Source organism: Dermacentor andersoni, chromosome 3 (genome assembly GCF_023375885.2).
Source record: "Dermacentor andersoni chromosome 3, qqDerAnde1_hic_scaffold, whole genome shotgun sequence".
Lineage (NCBI taxonomy): Eukaryota > Metazoa > Arthropoda > Arachnida > Ixodida > Ixodidae > Dermacentor > Dermacentor andersoni.
The window spans coordinates 109,322,724-109,346,665 of record NC_092816.1 but is presented as its reverse complement, the minus strand read 5'-3'; the positions used below and the strand labels follow the sequence as shown (position 1 = coordinate 109,346,665).

The 23,942-nt window shown below is 45.7% G+C and overlaps 1 protein-coding gene across 3 annotated transcripts in view; it reads right to left on the bottom strand.

Moving 5' to 3' along the window:
- Nucleotides 1–23,942, bottom strand: part of LOC126539620 (citron Rho-interacting kinase-like) — a 147,773-nt gene that overhangs the window by 118,746 nt on the left and 5,085 nt on the right. For all 3 annotated transcript variants that reach the window (XM_050186510.3, XM_055075061.2, XM_055075055.2), the window contains exons 3-5: nt 10,993–11,168; nt 3,605–3,855; nt 1,623–1,716 (exon numbers count right to left, since the gene is read on the bottom strand). In XM_050186510.3, coding sequence (XP_050042467.2) covers nt 1,623–1,716; nt 3,605–3,855; nt 10,993–11,168 — 521 coding nt within the window. The remainder of the gene's footprint in view (nt 1–1,622; nt 1,717–3,604; nt 3,856–10,992; nt 11,169–23,942) is intronic.

Genomic DNA, 23,942 nt, shown 5'->3' with positions numbered 1-23,942 from the left:
TGTTCCCTTGTTTTTTTCCTGAGCATGTGCACAAGAATGCTCGGATACATGCATTCAGAGGCAGCTTGGGGACGGGTGGAGGCTGACATCGTGAGCCTGGTGCAAACAAATTGCGTGCATAAGGAACTCCATCCTTACTGGATGTCACTTGGGCAAAGCTTTTACCTACACGTAAAAGGAGTTCGGTGAGTCACCGTTTGCCACTTCATAGACCCTTTTCACGGCGATCCTGTGGGGGCCACCATGTTTGATCGCGTGTTGACGCTTCCGTTGTTTGCCTCAGCTGCCTCCCTTGCCTCCGTATTTACAATGAACGTGTACGAGCCCCCTGTGTGGCTCGATAAACCTTTGTTTCAGTGGATATTGTAGCCAGTGACTGGGTGAATGACACGAGGCTTTGGCCACAGCTTCAAAGCACATATATGCACTTTCGGAGCTCATTACTCATTGTGCAAACGACACGAGCAGCGTATACAGTACTTGTACTAAAAGTAGTGCTAGAAGAGTATTGCAAGCTGTACAAGCTTTCCTCTTATGAAGTAAATCAGGATCAGCGTGTTTTGCTCTTCATTTACAAGCAGCGGCTTGTCATTCTTGTGATTCAGTAAAATTTCTCGGTGCAATGGCTATCCGATTGTTTATTTTATGTCTAACCGCTCATGGGTGTGCTTAGTTGCGATAGATCTTTTCTTGCTACGCACAAGACTTGGAATGTAGCTGTTCTGTACTTTGTAATAGCTTGTAGCAAATACGTGCTATCGCTAGTCACTCGCTTACTGTGGGCTGTTGCAAAACATTCAGCTTCGAAAATTTGTGTGCTGTCAGTGTAGTCACCGTCACCTATGCTTCAGTGCATTGGTTCAAGTGTGCACCCACTGACATATTTTTGGTACATTGGCGATATAGTGGGCGTAAGTTTTCATGTGAGTTGGGGTAGATAGATAAAGTGCGATGACTTGCCAAGCCAGGGAGTGGCACTACTCCCTTTGCCATTGTGTAACAAGTGCTCTTGCCGACCTTCCAGGGTTGAAGTCGTTACTTTGAAGGTTAGCGATACAACGCTGGCGGATGAGTGAATGTTTTTATCCTCGGGGAAAGCCATGCATCGTGAAGAGTCGGCAACACAGGCAGTCCTTATGTAGCAACAGTCCAAGGACTTAGCCACGCAGATTCATTCCGTTTCTTAATATGTCAGTCACTACTTTTGCAGCCAACCACTGCGTACACCTCCCTTTGCCATTCCACATTTTGCAGCATGAATGGAGCACAGAGCGTTAGAGAACACCCAGTTGCATTTGCTACAGCCGACCGTACAGAAGAAGGGTAAAAGTTGTAGGCTTCATATTCATGTGCCTTCGCTGAGGCAATGTGCGGCACGCCGTCGAAAGCGCCATCTCCTTTCTCTGGAGCCAACTGCTCTGCAAGAAGTGTCTATAAAAGGTGTTTCATGGCTCCATTTTGGACAGTGCACAGCACAGAAGCATCACTCTGGCAACAGTCATGAGCAGCCACAAAAAAGGTCCTATGAAAGCGAGTCGGAAAGTGTTGCGTTTTATTTTCCACATAATACCACCGATAGAAGGTGGTAAACTAGTTTATGAGCACATCAAAGAAACACTTACGCTTTTCTTGTCGGACAGCTTGGCAGCTGATCCAAAATCAGCCAGCTTGATGTGGCCTGTGCGGTCAATGAGCACATTGTCGGGCTTTATGTCCCTGCAGGAAATACAAGAAAGCTGCTGTCACTGTTTTTGTTTCAAAAGCAAAGATTTTCATTCTGTCTAGACAGAGCCGACACAGCTGGAACAGCTGAGGTTGGCACAAGTTCACAATCGCTGCAATCCCTGCAAGTTCACTAGTGTTCTACCAGCAGTGTTGCATAGGTGAGAATCTGCAACGATATGACGCACAGGCCTACCACAGACACACCATTGCCTAACTGCCACTGTATGATAGGTTAAGTGCTCAACGTTTGGGCACATCCTATCCCTATGAGCTCATCATATTAGCGTAGTCAGGTGCGCCACCGAGTCTGAATGTAATTATGTATAACCAAAAGTAGATGCAACACAGAAACTTTCTGCCAAGTTCCCTGAATGTTGCTGGAAAAAATGCAACTTTTTCACCTGAGCCTTCTGCTCTAAAAGCCTGTTCGCAGTCTCAAAGGTGCACTGTGCCCTGGCTCATAGGACGTACAACGCCACGGCTGCAAATATGCTTGCGTAGACGGTTACACTCGCACACGTTGACAACACTCTGAGGATAAGTGAGAAATCAGTTCAATGTGGTCACCACTATAGACATAACACTGAAGTTCTTTCTTTTAATGCATACTGTCCACCTTTAAGTAAAATGTTTGCATACGGTGATTACAGGCAGCACGAATGACAAGTACAACAAAGAAAATTCACACAGCACGAGTGCTGAACACAAAGTGTGAGATGTAAACCCAAGCAAAGTTCTTTATATGCATTGAAAGTGTCGGCAATTTTTCCATTGCCTTCATTCTCCACAAAAACAAGAAAATGATCCACATACCTAAAACTCTTTTTGACTACTCCACTCACATTTTTACCAACAGCCCATTCCATCCTTGCAAGAAAAAAATCCAAGGACACCTAAGCACTTCTTATGGGTTGTGAATGCGAAATGTCCAATTGAACGCCGCTGAGCAGTCCTTCGAGTTATGAACTCCTTACAGGCAAGCGGGTATATTGGGGACGCTTGGTGCATTTTGATTTGGCCTTACCAAGGTGCAGTTAGAACGCACGCAAGAGCTTGCACAGACAAGGAACGAGCTGATAACACAGGCATCCGAGAGTGACAGAGAGGATGAAGCAGGTCTTGGCGATGCCCTCTCCCATCACACCTCTCCCTCGCCCTTCACATCAAAATGGTTCTGAACTTATTGTGAGGTGGCAGCACTACCTATCACTTAGAGAGGCTTCCGCCTTCCCTTCACTTAAGTGTCCTGCCACAGCTATCTGAAACAAAAAAACGGCCGTGGCTTAGCTTGGTTAAGCCTGGTGATTGCGAAGCAATAGTGTGTTATTCTCGGATCAGCTGGTAGTATGGTTGGTGGTAGTCTTGGGTTATGCTAGTGTTACGGCTTACAGTGAATCATCTAAGCACCAGCACGTCCAGGTGCATCTCGGACTTGAGCACGCCGTTGGCGAACGCCCGTATCGAGCTGAAGGACGAGAGGTCCAAGTAGCGCATGACGACGTTCTCGATGCTCGACACCCGCCGAACGTCGGCGGCTGCAAGGAGAACGCTGCTGATGTCGCGACACGCGAGGATGACTCGGGCGCCGCACCACGCCCCTGGTGAAAGGAGCGGGAGTTAGGCCCGCCGTTGGTGGCTACCGCCTCGCCTCGCGACGGCCTGAGATGGGGCCCCCGTTTTTACACAGCTGGTGTGACGTCACTCTAGGTCACGTGGTGTGACGTCACGCAGCGAGGTCACGCTAAAGGTCAATGGTGCCTACCACCACCTCGCCACGGAACGGGCTGAAGTGCGACCTAAAGTAGTATTGCTTCGCAATAAAATATGCGAGACTGCCTTTCCCACAAGGACTGTGATCGATGGCACAAAACTGCAGCACCTGTGCGCATATCCCAGAGAGTGCAGCGCATGGATGGCTAGCGTGAGCTCGGCGAGGTAGAAGCGAGCCTCCTCTTCGGGCAGCAGGCCCCCTGAGCGGTCAATCAAATTGAACAGGTCACCACCAGGTAGTAACTCCATGACCAGGTAGAGGTGGCCAGCGTCCTGGAAGGCATACTGCAGCCTGGTCAACCAGGGACCCGTCTGTGCAGCCCGTGCCAGAATGTCCCGCTCCTCTTCAAAGAACGCCACCTGTGAAATGACAAAGCATACTGAAGGGTTTCACATCCAAAAGCAATGCTTGAGCTTATGGTAAAGCAATGAAATCCATATACAGTCCACAGCTGTTACAGTGGATCCATGTACAACATACTTTCAGATATACAGTAGAACCTCGTTCATACGTTTTGAAAAAAAAAATGCGAGCAAAGACTTCCTAACTAAGAAAACATACGATTTGAAGTAACAAAAAACTTGACAGACTCTATGTGATACGCGACATTAACTCCATTGAGAGCATACAACGAAAATCTATTAGGTTCATATGTCGTCGCTATGACCACTATTTTTCACCCTCTCGTGCCTTATCTTCTTTGAACCTAACCCCTTTATCCATACACCGTCATATTGAGTCATTGAAGTTTCTGCATGGCATCGTCAATTTTTCTTATCGTGTCTCACATCCCATATATATTCCTTCAGACATTCCTCGGTCAAGTAGGAGTCACCATAGCCTTAATATTAAGCCTTACTTTGCTCGATCTAATAAATTTAAATACAGCTTTTTCCCACGTACTATTGAATTCTGGAACTTAATTCCCGGAACAATTAGGTCACTGCCATTAAACGATTTCCTGTTAAAAGTTAACTACACCTGATTTTATGTATTTTCTTGTTGTTACAGTGTATTGACTCATTCTCATTTTTGTAACGACTCTCAGTGTTGCTGTTATTTTGAGTTTCATTTGTGTCATCTGCCTTATATCTTGTGAATTTTTAATGTGTTATTGTTTACTTGTCTTTTTGTATGACTTCTTGTCTAACCCACTCCTGCAATAGCCCCATAAAGGGGCTGCAGTATGTATACATAAATAAAAATAAATGCAAAGAGTTGCGTGAATCGTTGCACATGAGGCACGAGACGCCAAGGTGCGCCGAGCTGGTGGGGCTTTGGTGGCCCAAGACACATTTCGTTGTTTTCCTATTGCGTATTGTTTTAAGACGGCAGCGGGAAACCAAAACAAAACGGAACTGGTGGGTGACACCGGATGTCGCTGAAGTGAAACGTGATGTTCACATTGCGTAGCATGCAGCAGGGAATGGTGGCGCGTTTGGATCATCGCCTACTAAATGCGTGCAGTACGCTACCAATGGCACTTCGCCTCATGCACTGTACAAAAAATAAATGAAGGTGCTTATCGCAATAGGGTCGGCCGGCAATAGCTGTGAATGCGGCGTGCGACGACTCCGGAGAAGATTTGCTTGTACCGGATAAGAAACTGAGTGCGCACCGGCATTTTCATGTGATACGGGCGGGCGAGTATTGCGGTGATACTGCCACAGTGGGCGCCTACTGCGCTCGCCTCGCGCATTTTCTTGCTTACACGGGATCTAGCAGCCAGAAAACGTGTCATACCGACATGTGTGCTTGTTTATCTTTCTCCGGTGAGAGCTGTTCCCCGGCTAACAAATGTCAAACATTATCGCTCAGTGCTAACGATGACTCTCGACACCATGCTGCCATGTGTCACAGACGAAGAGAATGTCGATGTTGCTGCCTATCTCCAGCGTACCAAAGAAGCCCAACAGCTCGCCCGCATGCGCATCAAGAACCAGCAGAGGACAGCCGGCACTACAATCTTCGACAACACCACATGGAATACCAGCCCGGCAACCGTGTTTGGGTCCGACTACGATATGCCGACAAGGTCTTAGTGAGAAACTGTTACGTTGCTATTTTAGACCCTACAAGATCATCTGACGTACTGGCACACTGGACTATGAGGTCGTGCCAGATGGCATTTTGCAATCACAGCGGCGCCGCGCCTGACGTGATGTCAGGCACTTGGTGCATCTTAAGCCTTTCTACGCCTGCTGATGAACTTAGGGACTTTGTTTCTTTGTTGTTATTTTTTCTTCTTTATTATTCATGGTTTTCTTTCCGCTTTCATGTTTGTTCACAACATCGGGACGATGCTTTTTAAGAGGGGGGCATTGATATGGGTGCTTGTTTATCTTTCTCTGGTGATGGCTGTTCACCAGCTAAGAAATGTTAAATGTTACCGCTCAGCACAAGATGCGCCTGCATAATCTGGAACTTACGCGAATGTGTTCGTTCATTCTATCTGTTGTGTATGTCCTCGCTGAACCTTGTATTATCAGATTGCCATGTGCGACACGAATTGTGTGGTAGTTTCTGGAAACTATGCCAGCAACAGTGCTTACACTAGAACTCTCGACAAATGATGTATGAAAGCCGACACACTTGACTCACTGATCAGATTTCAACAATCACTGAATGTGTTTGCCGCTATCATTGTGCTTTGAGTATAGCCTCTTTTTGTGGGCACAGGTTTGCTGAATAAAAACTTAGTTTCCTCATTCATAGTTTTGCTGCTGTGTTCTTTACTGTCACTACTAAGTGACAATACGATCACAGTTTGGCGATGTACTGAACATTGGTGCCGAAAAATAATGTTTTCCGGGAACATGTGAACCGGTAAAAAATTAGCGCAACTTTATTGGGTAATTTTTTTCGTTGTTGATTGCGAACGTTGGCGCCAGGAAATCGTACGTAATGGAATCATATCAACGAGGTTTGGTCTGCTTGTATTATTCATGCAACAAGGGAACAAGAATTCAGGATTGCCAGTCAGCCTCTAGAATCTGTGTCTAGGTCTATCTAGGTCTATATCTAGGTCTATTTCTCAAAGGGGGCCCTGATTATTAGAAGGAAGCTTACAGAAGAATAAAAAATGGATTGGAGTGCATAGGGCAGGCATTAACAAATCCTGAATGGGAGCTTACCACTGTCGTTGACAAGAAAACTGTACAATCATTGCATTCTACCAGTGCTAAGATATGAGGCAGAAACTTGGAGTTTAACAAAGAAGCTCAAGAACAAGTTAAGGACTGCGCAAATAGCAATGGAACAAAAAATGTAAGGCACAATGTCAAGAGACAGGAAGAGAGCAGAGTGGATCAGAGAGCTAAAGGGGATATCCGATATTCTAGTTGGCATTAGCAGAAAAAAAAATGTAGCTGGGCTGGCCACGGAATGAAAGCTGCTGCACCTTCTTACGAGCAGAGGTTAAGTCAGCACTTGCTCCTAGTTCACCTATGAAATAGAGCCTTGTAGGGCGGTTCCAAAGATTTAGCACTCCTAAGCTAAATGCTAGGCTAATTAGAAAATAAAAGCTGGCTGTTCCAAACACAAGTATTATCTTCAGCTGAGTATCTGTGATGTTACCTACAACAAAATTTGCCAGGACATTAAGGTTTGATCCTAAAATCAGTAACACAAAGATACACGAAAACTAGTATCTGTACGAGAGAATAGGCCATGCTTAACTGGCGCGAAGTGTGACGAAAATGCTTCTTTTCCTTCACTATAGGCTAATGCTTTATTGTACCCCTCCTAAGGTGGCGGCTGTCTGGCTTTACTTTCATTTCCATTGGAGCAGTATTTTTTACAACTCCATTGGGATCAACCACTCAAGATGATCAATGCTACCAAAGTGCCGAAAGTGCCGCTAGGCCTAACCTGCTAAGCGAAGCCATAGCATGTGGCACTTCAAAAACAACCAACGACGATTGCAAAATGCGTCATTTTGAGAACACTTTATTTTTCATCCTATCAATTTGGAACAAGAAAGAAAGATAGACTGCAACTCATAATGTCCAGACTGCGAAGCACATGATACAATCTTGACACCTCGTATGCAATGCAGCAGAGGCCAGATGCTGGCTCCAAGTTAAACTTGCCTCGTATCACAGCTCTTGTTTGTGCTACAGGTTTGACAGTGGTCGTCACTTGTAACAAAAGATGAATTTGGGACATCGGTTTATTCTAATAACCACTGTTTTGGGTGAAAAACAAACTAGCTGATTTTTATTGTCAGCGGCAACTGCGACGCCCTCGGGTGGCCAGCACGGCAGGGAGTTGGCCGGCTGGCTCCTCGCCATTGTGACAGCCATTAATCTTGCCGTTGTGAGCATGTTTATAAAGTTGATGGGCTGGCGTTGATGATGATGATTATTTATTGGTGCCCCTTTGAAGTGGGGCAATTACAAATAGTCACCTAGCCTGCTTGAGTTTCTCAGGCATACTATACATGATTTTCATTGTACCATTTTTGTATACATCTCTTTAAGCTTTTTTCTCTTTCTCATGTGAAGAAGAAGACACATCTAACTGTACAGCCGCATCGCCAACGTGCAGCTCGGCTTTGCTCGTGCTATTGGTAGCTGGCACTTTTTGGACGGTGCTTCGGGCTGCCTCCCCATCCCCGGTCACTGTGCTCTTTGCATATGGAGCCGCTAATAAACCTCTTCTCACTCAAAACTTCTTTATTTACCTAGCACCACTAGGTATGCCTGTAATGAAACCAGTCGTATCAATCTCATCCCTGCTTTTTTTTCACTGATACTTTAAACGTCTCTTCTCTTGCTTATCTTGACTGCTAACCAGTTGAGACTGCCATCCACTTTAAATCCAAGCACTTTTTGGAAGGTGTATGTTGCGCACTTTATGTGTTTACTACTGTAAAAGGCGACAAGCTTCGTTCGCTGACTGTACACTCTGTCTTATCTTGTCAAGAGGTGAGACACAGTGACATTAAGGAAAATGCAAAAAGGTGCAGCAAAGATGCACTCGAATCTCTAAAACCACAGGTGGTGGGGTTTTATATACGTACGCATTTCTATGCATGCCCAATGAGGAAACCTGTCCTTCTGTCCATCATGTAAGACAAATTACTATAAAGAAATTATTGTGTAAAACAAAATAAATTCAAAAGGAAAGACGTTGACGGTGGTGAGTTTCGAACCTACGACCCCACACTCAGAAGCTGAGAGTCTTACCCCCTGGGCTAAACACCAACGCTTGCAGAAGGTGAATATATCTGAACCATATGAATGTGTTGTACTAGGAGTACAAAACAAATGTCAAAGAGGAACAGTTTCTGTGAAGACTTTGTTGAAAGAGTTGGTGATGGTGGAACAAAATCTATCTCTAGGACTACACATAGTTGACTTAGAGCATCGTAGACATCAGGAAATTTCCAACTTTGCAAAAATTTAATGCCAGTCGCACCACATTCCCAATGCGTTTCGGAGGTAGTGGAGTGTGCCCTCTGTTGGGTCGTTCCTTCATCAACCGAAATGTCACCAATCTCAGATGGCTTATGTTGTCCACATCGCACGACACAGACAGATAAGCAGTCAAAGTTGATAAGGAGTTATGAGGGGTCTTATGGGTTTATCACAGTTGGTAATGATTCAACACGGATGTATAATGTGCTAAATTCCAATAAGGACTTATAATGGTCGGAACAATCCTGATGAGGTTAGTAAGTACTGATAAGTGTGAGAACAAGTCTGATAAGGTTTATAAGGATGGACAAGAGTTGATAAGGGTTGGATCATGTCCAATACAGTTGATAAGCTGGGATCGAGTCCTATACGGTTGATAACCAATAAGGGTTGATAAGGGTCAGATCTAGTCCAATAAGATTGATAACGACCGATGAAGGTTGACAAGAGTTAATGCTGGTTGGATGAAGTTTCATAACACTGATGATGACACCGGGCTGTGTGGAGATCAGCAAGTGGCATAATGCTTACACATACGAAGACAACTCCCAGAGGAGTTCCTGCGTGAAATTTTTTTATTTACGAACTGCAACACACGGTAATTTCCAGGAGTTAAGGGACTTTCTTATGGTGAAGCAGCAAGGTAATTAATGGAAAGCTCAGAGCCGTAGAAACTGCTGCAGAACATGTTGCTGAGAGGACAAGCAAAACAAAATTAAGTGACGTGGTACAGACATCCCATTACAGCATGAAGTTTGGGGAATATAGATAAAGTGGTATTTAAGCATTTGCTGGGACTATACAGCACTGTTAAACACAACTGACAAACAAAAGAAACAATTGTGTATATAGAAAAATTATTTCTGTGTTCCCCCATATCTAGATAAAAGCTTCTGGAGTAAAGGCTCCTTTCAAAGGGACCCTAATCAGGTCTGGCCATTCTGAGCTGACAAGTGCAGTGCATACAATGTGCATTAACGATTGTGTCTGCTAAGTATTACATCCCTGTGCACCGCGAAAAAGGCGTAAATTTCAAGCCAAACACCATTTGCCCTTCTTTTCACGGGCGCTGCATGCCCAACCAGAGAGTCGACGTATATCACACATGTGCGCCTACGTACAGGCAGTGCTGTGAGGTCGCTCATAGTATACTCAAGGCAACAGCAGTTATCTGTTTGATCTGTTGCTTCAACAGCCAAATTAAAGCTTACAGAAATAATAAAACCTACAAACCAACTTCTTGCGTGTTCTTGTTTTACTTCATACTGTAGCAAGAGAGATGTACTTCTGTTTCGTCTGCTTGTTCCCATGTCGTGCAGTAGCGCGCACAGAGAGCGAAACTATGTCAATTTTTATAAAACACCAGTGCGCGATCATGCTCTGTGATCTGTTTGTGGCTGCCTCAGTGTTCATGTAGCACTGACTTATACCACTAGTCAGGTGTTCTCGTGCACAGCGCACAAAATCAAACGCTGCGCGAAACGAGACAAACGCAACAGCTCGTGCGAGAAACCATCAGTGGAAGTGCACTACGCAGCTAGAAAGCGAGAGAGAAAAAAAGAAGAAGGCAGGGCCCATGTTGTATACATCGCACAATCTTCCAGCTCAGGTATGGGTGAATACAGGAAAGGAATTTCGGTTACGGAGGCTAGATGGGGACAAGGGGAGAGGAATGTTATGTTGGTAGTGAAGCTCACCTCCTGAAATCATGGGTTCGCAGCACTCAAATATTTTTATCTCGGCTATTAGTTTAACCAATATGAAAAACTATTGCAGTAGAACCCTCTTCAGAGAGCACATAACAACTTCTAGCATATAACTGAAATTTGCTATGTGGCCTGGTGAAGGGCCTTTTAAGAGGCAACGTAATCCATGCTGCTGCACTGAATTACAAAATACATCATGTAGAAAATCTTTCAGAAGAAACACGACATTGAAAAACAGCAACAGCACCACCAACTTGAACTTACACACAGACACAATTCTTTATCAGGCATTAATTAGGTCGTCCGTGCCACAGCGTAGCACACTTTAGTTTAAGACATTTCAGCCAGCACAAGCACGTTGCACACTGACCTCCCGCTGACAGAGGGTGTCATCCTTGCGCAAAATCTTCATGGCGTAGATGTCACCGGTAGCCTTCTCCTTGACCATGCGGATATCGCCAAAGTGGCCGCGACCGATGACAGTCTTCACCTCGAAGTCCGCTATGCTCACTCGCAGCTGCCGCAAGTCCTGCACTATGGCACGGTCTGGAAAGCAAGAAGAAAGGGAGGGGGGTGGGGAGGCAGGCTAAATGTACAGAGGGTATTCCCACAGAAATCTGACAGAGGTCCATTCCAACAATGACAGAATAGCTTTCCGAGAAATTTCAGTATTCACAAGTGAGACTTGGTGGGGCACGACTGCAGGAAACCAAATGTTCCAAGCGTGGCCATGAAAGATGCCAAGGAGACCAGTTTGTCAACAGAACCAAAGTGCAGCTAGTTCCCCCGAGGTGTTTCTTGTGCTAGAGCAGATTGGCAGCATCTTGCCAGGTGACAGCTTCACATGCACTAGCTGGTCTGCGCAGCAAGTCTAGCAAGTGGTACCAGATACCAGATTTAGCTGATCTGCTGAGCGTTTGGTGTTGTAGCAGCCAAGGAAAACGACCAACGTCTGACACAAATATTTGTGCGCGTGCAGAACCTCGTATTGGTATGAAATGTTCCATGACATGCTGTGTGGTGAAAGAAGAAATTCATCGGATCTGTCCATCGTGCAAACACCCAGCAAGAATGGCTTGTTCACAAGCAATGGCTTGACATTGGCTCGTTAGGTCAACATGGCCAGGCCACCTTCCACACTAGAGCAATCCCTCTGTTGTGCAAGTTGGCAAAATAACATCACAGCATACTGATCACCTTACTCGTCTGATGCAGGGAGAATTTAAAAATTTCTCACACACTATCAGGGGTAAAATAGTCACCCAGCCACCTTACATGACTAATGATTACATACAGTTGAACAATGCCTCACTCCCTGCTTAACAGAGATGGGGCTTGTCATTTTTCAAGAATCGACAGGGCACCCTGTGTCCAAGTTTACGGCAATGTTTTTCTCACAACTATTAGAGAGTGAAGTTACCAGTGCAGTCATTACAAATTACATAAGTATTCAATGTGTGGGCGAAGGTGCAGTGGGAAGATGAAAAGCAAGTACCTAATGCAAGATATCAAACAAAACATATTGCAAATAAACTACAAAGCTTGCATGTCTGAAAAAGTACGCTATAAAGTCTAGCATCATTTTAACGAAGTGTTCGGGGCTTCCAAAATTCATTATAAGGTCACTTCATTGTAAAGGTTGCTCACAATATAGCAGTGTAAGCATGTTCAACAAAACAAAACCTTTATTTACCATGAATTGAAGAGAGAGTGAGTGAAATAAGTCATTCATTTATTAGTGCGCACTTTTCTGTCACTGCAGCCAATGTTCTTGCACCAAGGTTCACAGCAGGCTCTGTGGCGAAGCCAGAAGATATGCAAAGTAAATATGCAGGTCACCAAATCCTGCTGTCGTCTCCCTACCAACAAAATTCTTGGTTAGTTTACAGGATCATTGACATCGTTGGTTGTGAGTTACAATTACATCATCCCATCAACAGTAACTTCAACACATTCGTCAGCTGGCACGACTGCTGATGTATTACAACAAGCAGCATACTTGTTGAGCGATTCCAGTATCAGTGTAGCAGGACTACTTTCGAGGTTGGCACACTCTTGCAAGTGTGTTGCGAGCGCTGCCACTGGCACTTAGTGGTGAGTGCACCTTGGTTACATCTGCTTAGGCAATGGCGGCACCACTAGGCCTCTGTTGTAAAGCAAAAAATAGGCTCTCAAGGACACCTAAATTTCTCCGTTGTACAAGCGAAATCGTTGTAGTGGTCTTCGTTTAGAGACATTTGCAATACACATGAAAGATAGGAATTCAGCCAGGGCATAATCAATCCTTTGTTATAAATGTCATTTCGTTGTAGAGGTGTTCGACTGTAATGGGTACCGTGCTTGTTAATCAGTAATCCTGCCCCAAACAGTCTCATATCAAAGGAACGATGATGAATGTGGTGTTCTGTGACACAAGGGCCGAAGAGTGCCAGGTCGCTGTTAATGAGTTCGCAATGGAGCTATGAATAACGAAAAGTAGATGTTATGTGGCTGTAAAGAGGCCTAAAAACAATAACTGTAAAGTGCGTAAAACCTATATGAGATAAAATTATGCCAATGTTTAACCCTTAGAGGGTCAATTTTTTTCGCCATATGCGACCGCCCAGGGTAGATTTTTTTATTGCAGATTCCAATTATTCTTAGGGACTTATTTCGAAAAAATTTTACCGTAATTTTTCTAGGGTGACCGTAAAGTGAGAAAAAGATATCTTGCATTGGTATATATTGTCGCGGTACAACGTGGACAGAACACAGGAAGACGTTCTTCACAAACAACCGGACAATCTGTTCAAAAACAAACAGAGCAGAGACACGTCTTCTTCGTCATCACCCAATCTCGCTCTGACCCACTAGACTGAGTCCGTTAGTGCTCCCATCGTCGTCGTCGTCTGCACAGAATACATGCGTCATTTGTCCCTCCCTACGAGAGCATCGTCCCGATGCTAGACAAGAAATGTCAGTTGCGGAAGTAAAGGCCGCTAGCATAGCTATTCGCTCACATACGGCTTCATGCGGACAACGTGCACAAGTTCAGGACGGTGGGTGCGGCGCCGCGTACAGTTCGGATTATCGGGAACGACCTTGTAGGTGACATCACTGAGTCGCTGCAATACCCGATATGGTCCGAAGTATCGCCTTAACAGTTTCTCGGAGAGGCCTCGTTTCCGTACGGGTGTCCAAACCCATACTCCGTCGCCGACTTCATAGGTAACTATTCTACGGTGAAGATCGTAGCGGCCTGCGTCGTAGTCTTGCTGCTGGCAGATCCACAAGCGCGCGAGCTGCCGAGCTTCCTCTGCGCGTTGCGTAAACACATCAGCGTCCGTATCAGCGTCGTCAAAGTCGTGTGGAAGCATCGCATCCAGCATCGTTCGTACTTTTCGTCCGTGAACAAGGGTGAACGGAGTCATGCACGTCGTCTCTTGTTTCGCCGTGTTATATGCATAGGTAATATACGGTAGGATGTCGTCCCAATTTTTATGTTCGACATCCACGTACATTGACAGCATGTTTTCAATGGTCTTGTTTAGGCGCTCTGTTAACCCATTGGTTTGTGGATGGTAGGCGGTTGACTTTCGATGGGCCGTTCCACTTAGTAGCAAGACGTGATCTAAAAGTGCAGCCGTAAATGCGGTTCCTCGGTCTGTTATTACGACGGTTGGTGCGCCGTGTCGCAACACCACATGCTCAATGAAAAAGCGTGCTACCTCGGCTGCTGTGCTGCTCTGGATTGCCTTTGTTTCAGTGTAGCGTGTGAGATAGTCGGTCTCTACGATAACAAAACGATTCCCTGCAGTAGAAGTAGGAAGTGGGCCCAATATATCCATTCCGATTTGGTCAAATGGTCTTCGAGGAACCTGGACGGGTTGTAGGAGACCGGCTGGTTTCGACGGAGGCGACTTGCGCCTCTGGCAGTCGAGGCAAGTGCGAACGTGATGCTTCACGGTGGTGGTAAGTCTCGGCCAGTAGTATCTCTGCTGCACTCTGGCCAGCGCTCTCGTGTAGCCTAAGTGACCAGAAGTCACCTCATTGTGACAGGCTTCAAGTACTTCCGTACGAAGAGCTGCAGGAATGACGAGCAGATAGGGGGATCCGGTCGAAGAAAAGTTTCGCTTGTAAAGTACTTTCGCCAGCAAGCAAAATGACAACAGTCCTCTTGCGAAAACTCTAGGCGGTTTTGCAGACCTGCCCTCTAAGTAATTGATGAGTTCAAGCAACTCAGGGTCGTCCCGTTGTTGTTGCGCGATGGTGGATGTGTCCAGAACACAAAGAAATGCTGAGTCTTCTTCTTCGGGTGGAGCAGGTGACTCTATCGGCGATCGAGACAAGCAGTCAGCATCCGTATGTCGTTTCCCCGACTTGTACGTGACAGTCATGTCAAACTCTTGCAGCCTTAGGCTCCAACACGCCAGTCGTCCAGAAGGATCTTTAAGGTTTGTCAACCAACATAGTGAATGATGGTCGCTGATAACTGTGAAGTGGCGGCCATACAAATATGGGCGAAATTTCATAACCGCCCATACCACAGCGAGGCATTCTTTCTCAGTTGTGGAGTAATTAGCCTCTGTACATGAGAGTGTTCTACTTGCATAGGCAAGCACTCTTTCTGTCGTCTTGCCGCTGCACAAGAACAGCTCCCAAGTCAACATTGCTGGCATCAGTGTGAAGCAATGTAGGAGCGGTCTCATCAAAGTGAGCAAGCACTGGAGGTGTCTGGAGACGTTGCCGCAAGTCGTTGAATGCACCTTGCTCTTTGTCGCCCCATACAAAAGCAATGTCGTCTCTCGTCAGGCGAGTTAACGGCGACGCAATGCGTGCAAAGTCTGCAATAAACCGCCGGTAATAGGCACAGAGGCCGAGGAAGCGCCTGACAGCCTTTTTATCGGATGGTACGGGAAACTGTGCGACGGCTGCAATTTTTTCAGGATCCGGCCAAACACCTGCGTGGCTGACGACGCGACCGAGAAACTGCAGTTCTGCAAAGCCAAAGTGGCACTTCTGCGGCTTCAGGGTGAGGCCGGCGGACCGTATGGACTGCAGAACCGCTTCAAGCCATTCGAGGTGTTCTTCAAACGTTGTGGAGAACACGATGACGTCGTCGAGATACACTAAGCAGGTTTTCCACTTCAGACCGGAAAGTACAGTATCCATGAGGCATTCGAACGTAGCAGGGGCAGAACACAAGCCGAAAGGCAAGACTTTAAATTCGTATAGGCCGTCTGGCGTCACGAAAGCAGTTTTTTCACGATCTCTCGGGTCTACTTCGATTTGCCATTCTTCATTCATGAATAACAACAATAAAAAAGGAAATAAACTTATAAGAATTAGAAATTTGATGCATTGTTATGCACATAGTTCAAGGCTTTGAACATGCGCACACGAGAATATTTCGCCAGACTCAAATGTTCCGGCTCTTACACTAATATGTACGTCCATAGCGTAATCGAACTGCGTAGGTGCGTGTCAGGAAAACTGTGTGGTTGTGTGCCCATCAAAAAAAGCAATACGTGTGACAAACTTCTGCTAATCTTCATCTTATTGCCAACCAGAGGGAATTAGTTTTCGCGAGTGTCAAAAAAAAAAGCAGTGGAAACGCATGCACGGTGGCATCCGTCCTATGTGCACTCCTGTGAGCACTAAACGAGCGAGAAACAAGCAGCCACCCTTTGAGCGATTAGTAACGAGGTAGCCATCAGTTTTGCAGGTGCAAGAAGCTGAAACCGCCCGCAGAAGAAAACCCAAACCACCGCCCGCCCGCGCATGCACCAATGCACGAGCGGCAGTATATGGACGCGTGGGAGCAAACGAGCTCTAAAACAAACCATGCAATGAAAACCAAGAGAGGGAGGCAAAATAATAATACAAAAATGTGAGAATACAAAAAAAAATTTTTGTATTCTCACATAGTGGCAGCACATGACAGAAAAGAAAAAGTTAGGAAATTGGCGCGCTTTTTAAACGTACAGATGGCACCGTAAATATATGGCATCGACCATTTTTGGACTTGTTCACGGCGCCGTATATTCACGTCATTGACCCTCAAAGGGTTAATGAGCTGTACAATGAACACGAAAGGTGCATTGTGAAGTAATGATGATATAGTAAAATGCGTCATAGATAAACATTTACAAGAAGCACTAGTGCCTTAACAGAGCCCTTGAGATGCAAGGGCTGGGAGGCTTGCCCTGTACATAACTACTATCACAGCAGCGTCCTCTGGAAAGAGGATGTGCTATGAATTTATGGGGCTAAAAACATGCAAGTCGACATCATTCAAAAATCCTAGATCTACTTTGGTGCCAAAGAATGGTCCTGCACCAAGAAACATTGCAGGATGGAGAGGTGTGTGCTGGCGATAAACAAGAGGAAAACGTTTCTTTCTCTAAGCTTCGGTTTCCCGACACTCCAGAAGGATGTGGAGGACGGTCAGCCTCTCACCACATCTACCACACGTTGGAGGCTCATTTCCAGTCAGAAAAAAATTATGGGTGTCATAGGTGTGTCCTATCCTAAGTCGACAGAGCAGGACATCAGTTTGTCATGTTTTCGTTTTCGGGGACCAAAAACCTAACTGCGGCTTAATCATGTGAAGCCTTTTCTTTGTTTCCACGTCCCACAAGCGTTGCCAGTGGCTTCGCAGTTTCTTTCGGAAGAAAGGCTTCACATCTGTAACAGAGACAGCAGCCGTAGGAATAATAGCTAACAATGTGAGTGATGTAGCCATTTGGTCAGCTAGTACATTATCCTCGATGCCTCTATGGCCAGGTACCCAGCATATGATGACATGCTGGTTGGATATACACGCTCTACAGAGAACGGAATAGAGCTCAGTAAGTATCGGGTTTCTGTGTTTACAGGGTGACTTCAAGGCTTTTACGACGCTTAAGGAGTCTAAAAATACACTTGTTTTTTGAAGTTTTGATTTCTTTATATGCTTTACTGCTGACAATAGTGCATGGGCCTCAGCTGTAAATATACTTCTTTCGGGGTGCTGTACACCAGATTCCGAGAAGGATGGACCAACGGCTGCATAAGACACCCCGGCATGCGACTTAGAAGCGTCTGTATAAAACCCTGTGCACAAGTACTTGTACTGGAGTTCTAGGAAATGCATTTTAATATGTGCCTCTGATGCATGTTTAGTGGGCTTTACAAAGGATGTGTCACACTCTATCAGCTGCCACTGCCAGGGCGGTAACAGTTTCGCTGGAGCCATAGGACAATGTTCAAGCACTGGAACACCCATTTCCCCACTAAGGTTCCTTGCATGCAAAGAGGACGGCCTTCTCGCTGCAGCTCAGTTACAGAAAAGTGTGGCAGCAGTCATATCATTTATCCATGAATAAGAGGGATGTTCGCGGTTTGAATCTATTTTCAGGAGATACGTCAAACTGCTATATGATTTCTGAAGATGGAGTGACCATACATTTGCTTCTGCATAAAGGCTTTGTATGGGGCCTGTCCTGAAGGCTCCGGTCACGAGGCGGATTCCTAAATGATAGACAGGATCGAACATCTTTAAAGCACTTGGTGTAGCAGACTGATATACTATCGTGCCATAGTCAAGACGTGAGCCGACAAGACACCTATACAAGTTCGAAAGACATTTCCTGTCACTGCCCCATGTTGCACTTGATAGAAGTTTCAATAAGTTCATTGTTTTGAGGCACTTAGCCTTCAAGTATTAAACATGTGGGATGAAAGTGAGTTTCGGCTCCAATATGATGCCGAGAAACTTGTGTTCGGCACTTACAGGTAATCTGCTACCAGAGAGCTCAATAGCAGGACGTGGTACTATTCCTCTCTTATTCGTGAAAAGAATGCACATACTTTTTTGTGGGATCAACCTGAAACTGTTTTTGTCAACCCATTTCGCCACTTTATTTAAGGCATGCTGGACATAGCGTTTGCAGATAGTTAAGTTGAGTGATTTAAAACTAAGCTGCACATCATCTACATATACAGAGTATGACATCGTTCGTGGGATAGCCATGCCCAAAGAATTCATTTTCACAATAAAGTGTGTGCAGCTTAGCACATCACCTTGCGGAACACCAGTTTCCTGGATGAAAGACCTCGACAAGGCATGGCCAACCCTTACACGAAATGTGTGGTTAGAAAGGTAACTTTCGATGATACTCAGCATACTGCCGCGGATACCCATAGTGGAAAGGTCTCGGATAATACCAAAGGGCCATGTGGTGTCATATGCTTTCTCCAAATCAAGAAATATGGAGAGGTAAAACTGTTTGTGTATGAAGGCATCCCTTATATTTGCCTCAATGCAGACAAGGTGTTCTTCAGTCGACTTGCCTTCTCTGAAACCACACTGGTAAGGACCTAGTAGTCCGTTGCTCTCAAGGAGGTAGACTAGGCTCCAGTTTATCATCTTTTCAAAGAGCTTGCACAGACAACTTGTCAAAGAGATAGGGCTGTAGCTACTAGGTAAGGACGGGTCCTTACCTTGTTTGAGTATGGGTATTATTAGAGCTTCTTTCCAAGAAGATGGAATATACCCAGCAACTCGCATAACATTAAAAATTAAGGAGTGTTTTCTGTGTTTCAGGGTGGACGTACTTGATCATTTCATATATGACACGATCACCACCTGGTGCTGAGCTGTTGCAACAAGCAAGAGAAGTTTTAAGCTCAGCTAAACTGAATGGGCTGTTGTAATCTTCATTTTGGGCACATTCCCGATCAGGGGGCTGTGGCTCTGTGCATTCTTTGAACCTCAGGAATGATTGTGTACAATGAGATGCACTGGAGATATATTCAAAGTGTTCACCCAGACAGTCTGCCTGGTCTTCCAGGCCATCTCCTTGGGTACTTACTAAGGGCAAGGGGTTTGTGTCCCGGCCCTTTAATTTATTCACCCTATTGCACACCTTTGCCTCGTCTTTGTAAGAATTTATCCCAGATATGTACCGCTCCCAGCTCTCTCTCTCCCTTTGCACGTCAACGTGTTCTCCTGCCTTGTGATTTGACCTGTTTGAAATTCGTAAGGTTTTCAGCTGTTGGAGAATTGCAAAGCAATCCCCAAGCTTTGTGTTGACTTTTTCGTGCTTTCCGGCATTCGTCATTCCACCATGGGATGCGATGGTTCTTTACCAGTCTGTTAGTTTGTTTAATAATTTTGTTGTAGCGTCAATAATACAACCTGTTAGGTATGCCACAGCATCGTCTACTTTAAAATCAGAAATGTCGTCCCTGCCTAAATATGAGAGTTCTCGAAACAGTTCCCAGTTTGCAGATTCGAGGTTCCATCAAGGGAAATGCGGCGAGCATGCATCTGGTTTTGTTAGCTTTAATGTAATTGGGAAGTGGTTGCTCTCATAGGGGTTCTTGAGAACAGACCACTCCAGGTGCGGAAATAGTTAGCTCGAAACTATGCTCAAGTCTATGGACGAGTATGTGTTATGTGTAACACTGTAGTATGTTGGTTCTTTTTTGTTCAATAAACATGCACCTGAAGAAAATATAAAATTTTCCATCACGCGCCCATGCGCATCGGAACGCAAGTTGCCCCACATGGAGCTATGTGCGTCTAGATCACCAATGACTATGCATGGCGGAGGATCGATGAAGCTTTGAAACTCCATTTTAGAAAGTTGACAGCAAGGGGAGACTTACATCGAACTGTGATTAGCTTACCAAATAGCACAGCTCGGTCTGCAACTGCCTCGAGGGAAGTTCGGAGTTTTATTTACTGACATGCAACGTCCTTATCGACTATTTTTATCTCAAAGTTCCAAAAGGAGATCTCCACTTACAAGTTTGGAAGCTTTATAGCCTTGGCCTAGAACTTCGGTTATTGATTTCGACACCAGAAAAGGGGAGATCACTCTCGCTGATTTTGCAGTTTTCTCGGAGTGTATGACATGAAATTTGGGAAAGTTTTTACTATGACCGCCAAAGAAACTAAATACTTCTTTGATGTGCCCTCATTTATGAGGGCGATCAGAAGGTGGTGGAAAAGAACTTGCCATAGATATATGCAGAAATTCTGCAGCACCGCCAGCCACCCACCATGGAGCCCAACAAGGGGAGGCTGCAGGACCATGAAAAGACAGGTCCTGCATGTGTCAGCTGCACGACACTGCTATAACCAAATCTGCTATAGCCAAGGTTGGCTATCCCACACAAGGTTAAACCTTGCTGCCTGGAAAAAGTGGAAGTAAAAGGAAGCCAAGAGAAGACAGGAAAGATCGAAAGCAAGAGAAAGACGAAGATTAGAGAGGTGGATAAGAAAAGGCAACTACACATTTACCCCGATAGGGTCAGTCCAAGGGTGCCGTCTACGTAAAGCCGAGGCCAAAGAGGTGTGCTGCCGCGGCCGAGGGGCCATAAAGGTCCAGACACCCAACACTGGCTCAACCCCCCGGATCCCCTCTTCCGCAGACACGGCTTAGCCGTGCACAGTTAGACACAGGAGCATCCAACCCTCGTGTGCTTGGGTATGTGGTGTCGCAACACACCAAATGCCTGCTGACGCAGACGCCCCGTATCAAATAATAATAATAATAATAATAATAATACTTTATTGATGCCTTGAGAATCATACAGTGGAAGAATCGGGCCTGCCAAAGCCACAGTGGGCTTGAACGGCAGTGCCTGGCAGACAGCGACAGAGCCATCAGTAACACGTTATTAGACAACAGTGAGAAAAAACACACACACACATGACAGGCTTCCCATCCGGCATTAATGTGTCTAAGAGCCTTTCTAAGACCATATTTCGTTTTCACATCTTGTATGCTTTGAGGAAGTAAATTAAACATTGCTGGGACATAATAGTTACGGAGTCTTCGACCATATCTCGTCTTACAGCGGGGTGTAACGTAAGGATTCTTTGGTCTGAGGGAACGAACAGGCACATAAGGAATTTTATACTGGCTTATCCAAAAATGCTTTAAGATAACAGTTTCTAGCAGCAAAGAATTGAAATTAGGTAGGAAATAACATCTGTTGTTGAAGATATAGACCAACTTCTCCATTATTAGGGAGATGATGGATAAATTCTTTCTAGTCTGATCATAATGTTTCAGAAATTTATTTGTACAAGGTATATACAGTGGAACACCAATTATACGACTTTCTCGGGACCGTGAAAAAGCGTTGTAAAATGCGGCCATTGTAAAATCCGTACATAAGTTATGGCTATAAAAATACTACTTATTTCGTGCGACAGATTTACGAGAAACTTCAATGTAAACTACTAACATACTCTGCAGGGCTTGAAAACCCAAATTACCAAAAAAGTAAATGCAACAAGAATTAATGCTGCAGCACAGGTACCAATCATGCTTTATTCAAACAAATCTTTATGGCACTCCACTGCCCACTGCCACGATTCCCACCAGCTGGCGCAAACTTTTAAAAAAGTCGGTAAGTTTTTTTTTTTTTTTTTTTTTTACCTTGTTTGATCCATTAACCAAGAGCTTTCGCTCGAGTTAGGCAATGTCCAAAAGGAGGTCCTCTGCAGCGCTGTGTGAGCAGATGAAGTTCCGGATGCCGCCTATGTGCCATAGCACCTCGGCGAACGTCGTAGGCACAGGCACGGCATCTGTGGCGTCGTCGTTGACCTCGTCCGATGTCGCAGTGGTGTCAGCACTAGGCAAAGCCTCCTCGATGGCGTCATCCAGCGACACCTCGCCGCAGATCGCAACGTTGTCATCGGCCTCCACGTACTTGGCGAAGGTCATGGTGAGGTTTAAGCCCTCAAAATCGTCGTCGGCGAAGCCTGCATCGGCCTCGAATGGCATTGAGGTTGTTGCGTCCCCAGTAGAGGAGGCAGTCTCGCTTAAAGCCACAGTGCTTGAACGATACTGCGTTCCACAAATTGGCAATAAAATGCATGGCGTAGAGCACAGTGATCTTTTTTTCCGACTCGCTGCGCTCCATAGCCGCCAGCCGACGCTGCGCTAACCGCTTCCGGTACCCTTGCATGACGCACTTAATGATGCCGGCATCCAGCGGCTGCAGCCGGCTTGTGCAGTTGGCCGGAAAAAATACCTTTATGTTCCTCAGGCTGGACATATCGGGTGGGTGGCACAGTGCGTTGTCCACAAAAAGCAATATTGAGCAATATTTTCCTCACCTTAGCACCCATTTTGTTATCCAGCTGCTGCAAAAGATTGCTGAAGAGCGAAGACGTCATCCACGCCTCTTTGTTGAAGTTGTAGCTGCATGGCAGTATCTTCAAGTTCTTAAAGCACACTGGCTTTGCAAACTTTCCAACAATGAGCACGGGCAGCCTCTCAGAACCATCCTCGTTAGCACAAAATAGTGCCGCCACACGCTCTTTACTACGCTTGCCACCATGACAGCTGTCACCCTTAAACGCAAGTGTTTGCTCGGGCTGGATATGGTAAAAAATACCGCTCTCATCGGCGTTGAAAACGTCGCAGGGCTTGTATGCAGCAATCATCTCCAGCAGCGACTCCATCAACTCATTCACCGTCGAAACGTTAAGGAAGTGCTTTCTCCGCAGTAGCGGCTATACACAATCCTGTTTCGTTTTTTAAAGCGATCCAGCCACCCGTTCAATGCCTGAAAGTTGTTGATGCCCAGACGCAATGTCACAAGGTCCACCTTTTCTTTTAGAATGGCGCCATCAACGTTGATCGCAGAGCTCCGTGCTTGATGCAGCCACTTGACGAGAACTTTTTATACCTTCTCATGCTGTCCTTGTTTTGCTGCTTTCTGCTTGAACGCGAACTTGTTGGCATTCTGCAATATGAGCGCTTTGTTTGCCAGGATCGTTTTAAGCGAAGATTCAGGTATCTTAAGGTCCCGGGCAATGCTGGCTTTTATGGCTTCATGCTGCTTTTCCGCTTCCTCGATAATATTCAGCTTATCGCCGAGCGACAGAACTGTCCACGTTCGTGACATCATGCGTCGCGTTGCTCCACACAACTCAAAACCTCTGCTGAACGCTGGTCGCTAGGGTTACGACTAAGAAGACGTACGACGAACTTAGGCCTCTCCTGCTACCTTGTCGGCGATCTGCAGCTGGGAAACTGGAGAAACGCTTCCCCAACGCGACGACGCCGAGAAGAGAGGGAGAAAGTGATTGTGGAGAAGAAAAGGCGCCATTTCAGCACAGCGAGCATCGCGGGCAGCTGCAGGTGGGAGAAAGAGAAACGAACGATGAGACGAGGCAGGAAAGAAAGCTGCACCGGAGCAAACCGGTCAAGCAGTGTCAAGCACTCCCGCATGCGGAGAGACGGAGCGAGGAAAGAGATTCGCAGCACTTTTCTTTAGTCCGCCATTCCATCCTGTGCTTCATGAGGGTCATCGTATAACACATGTCAGGCG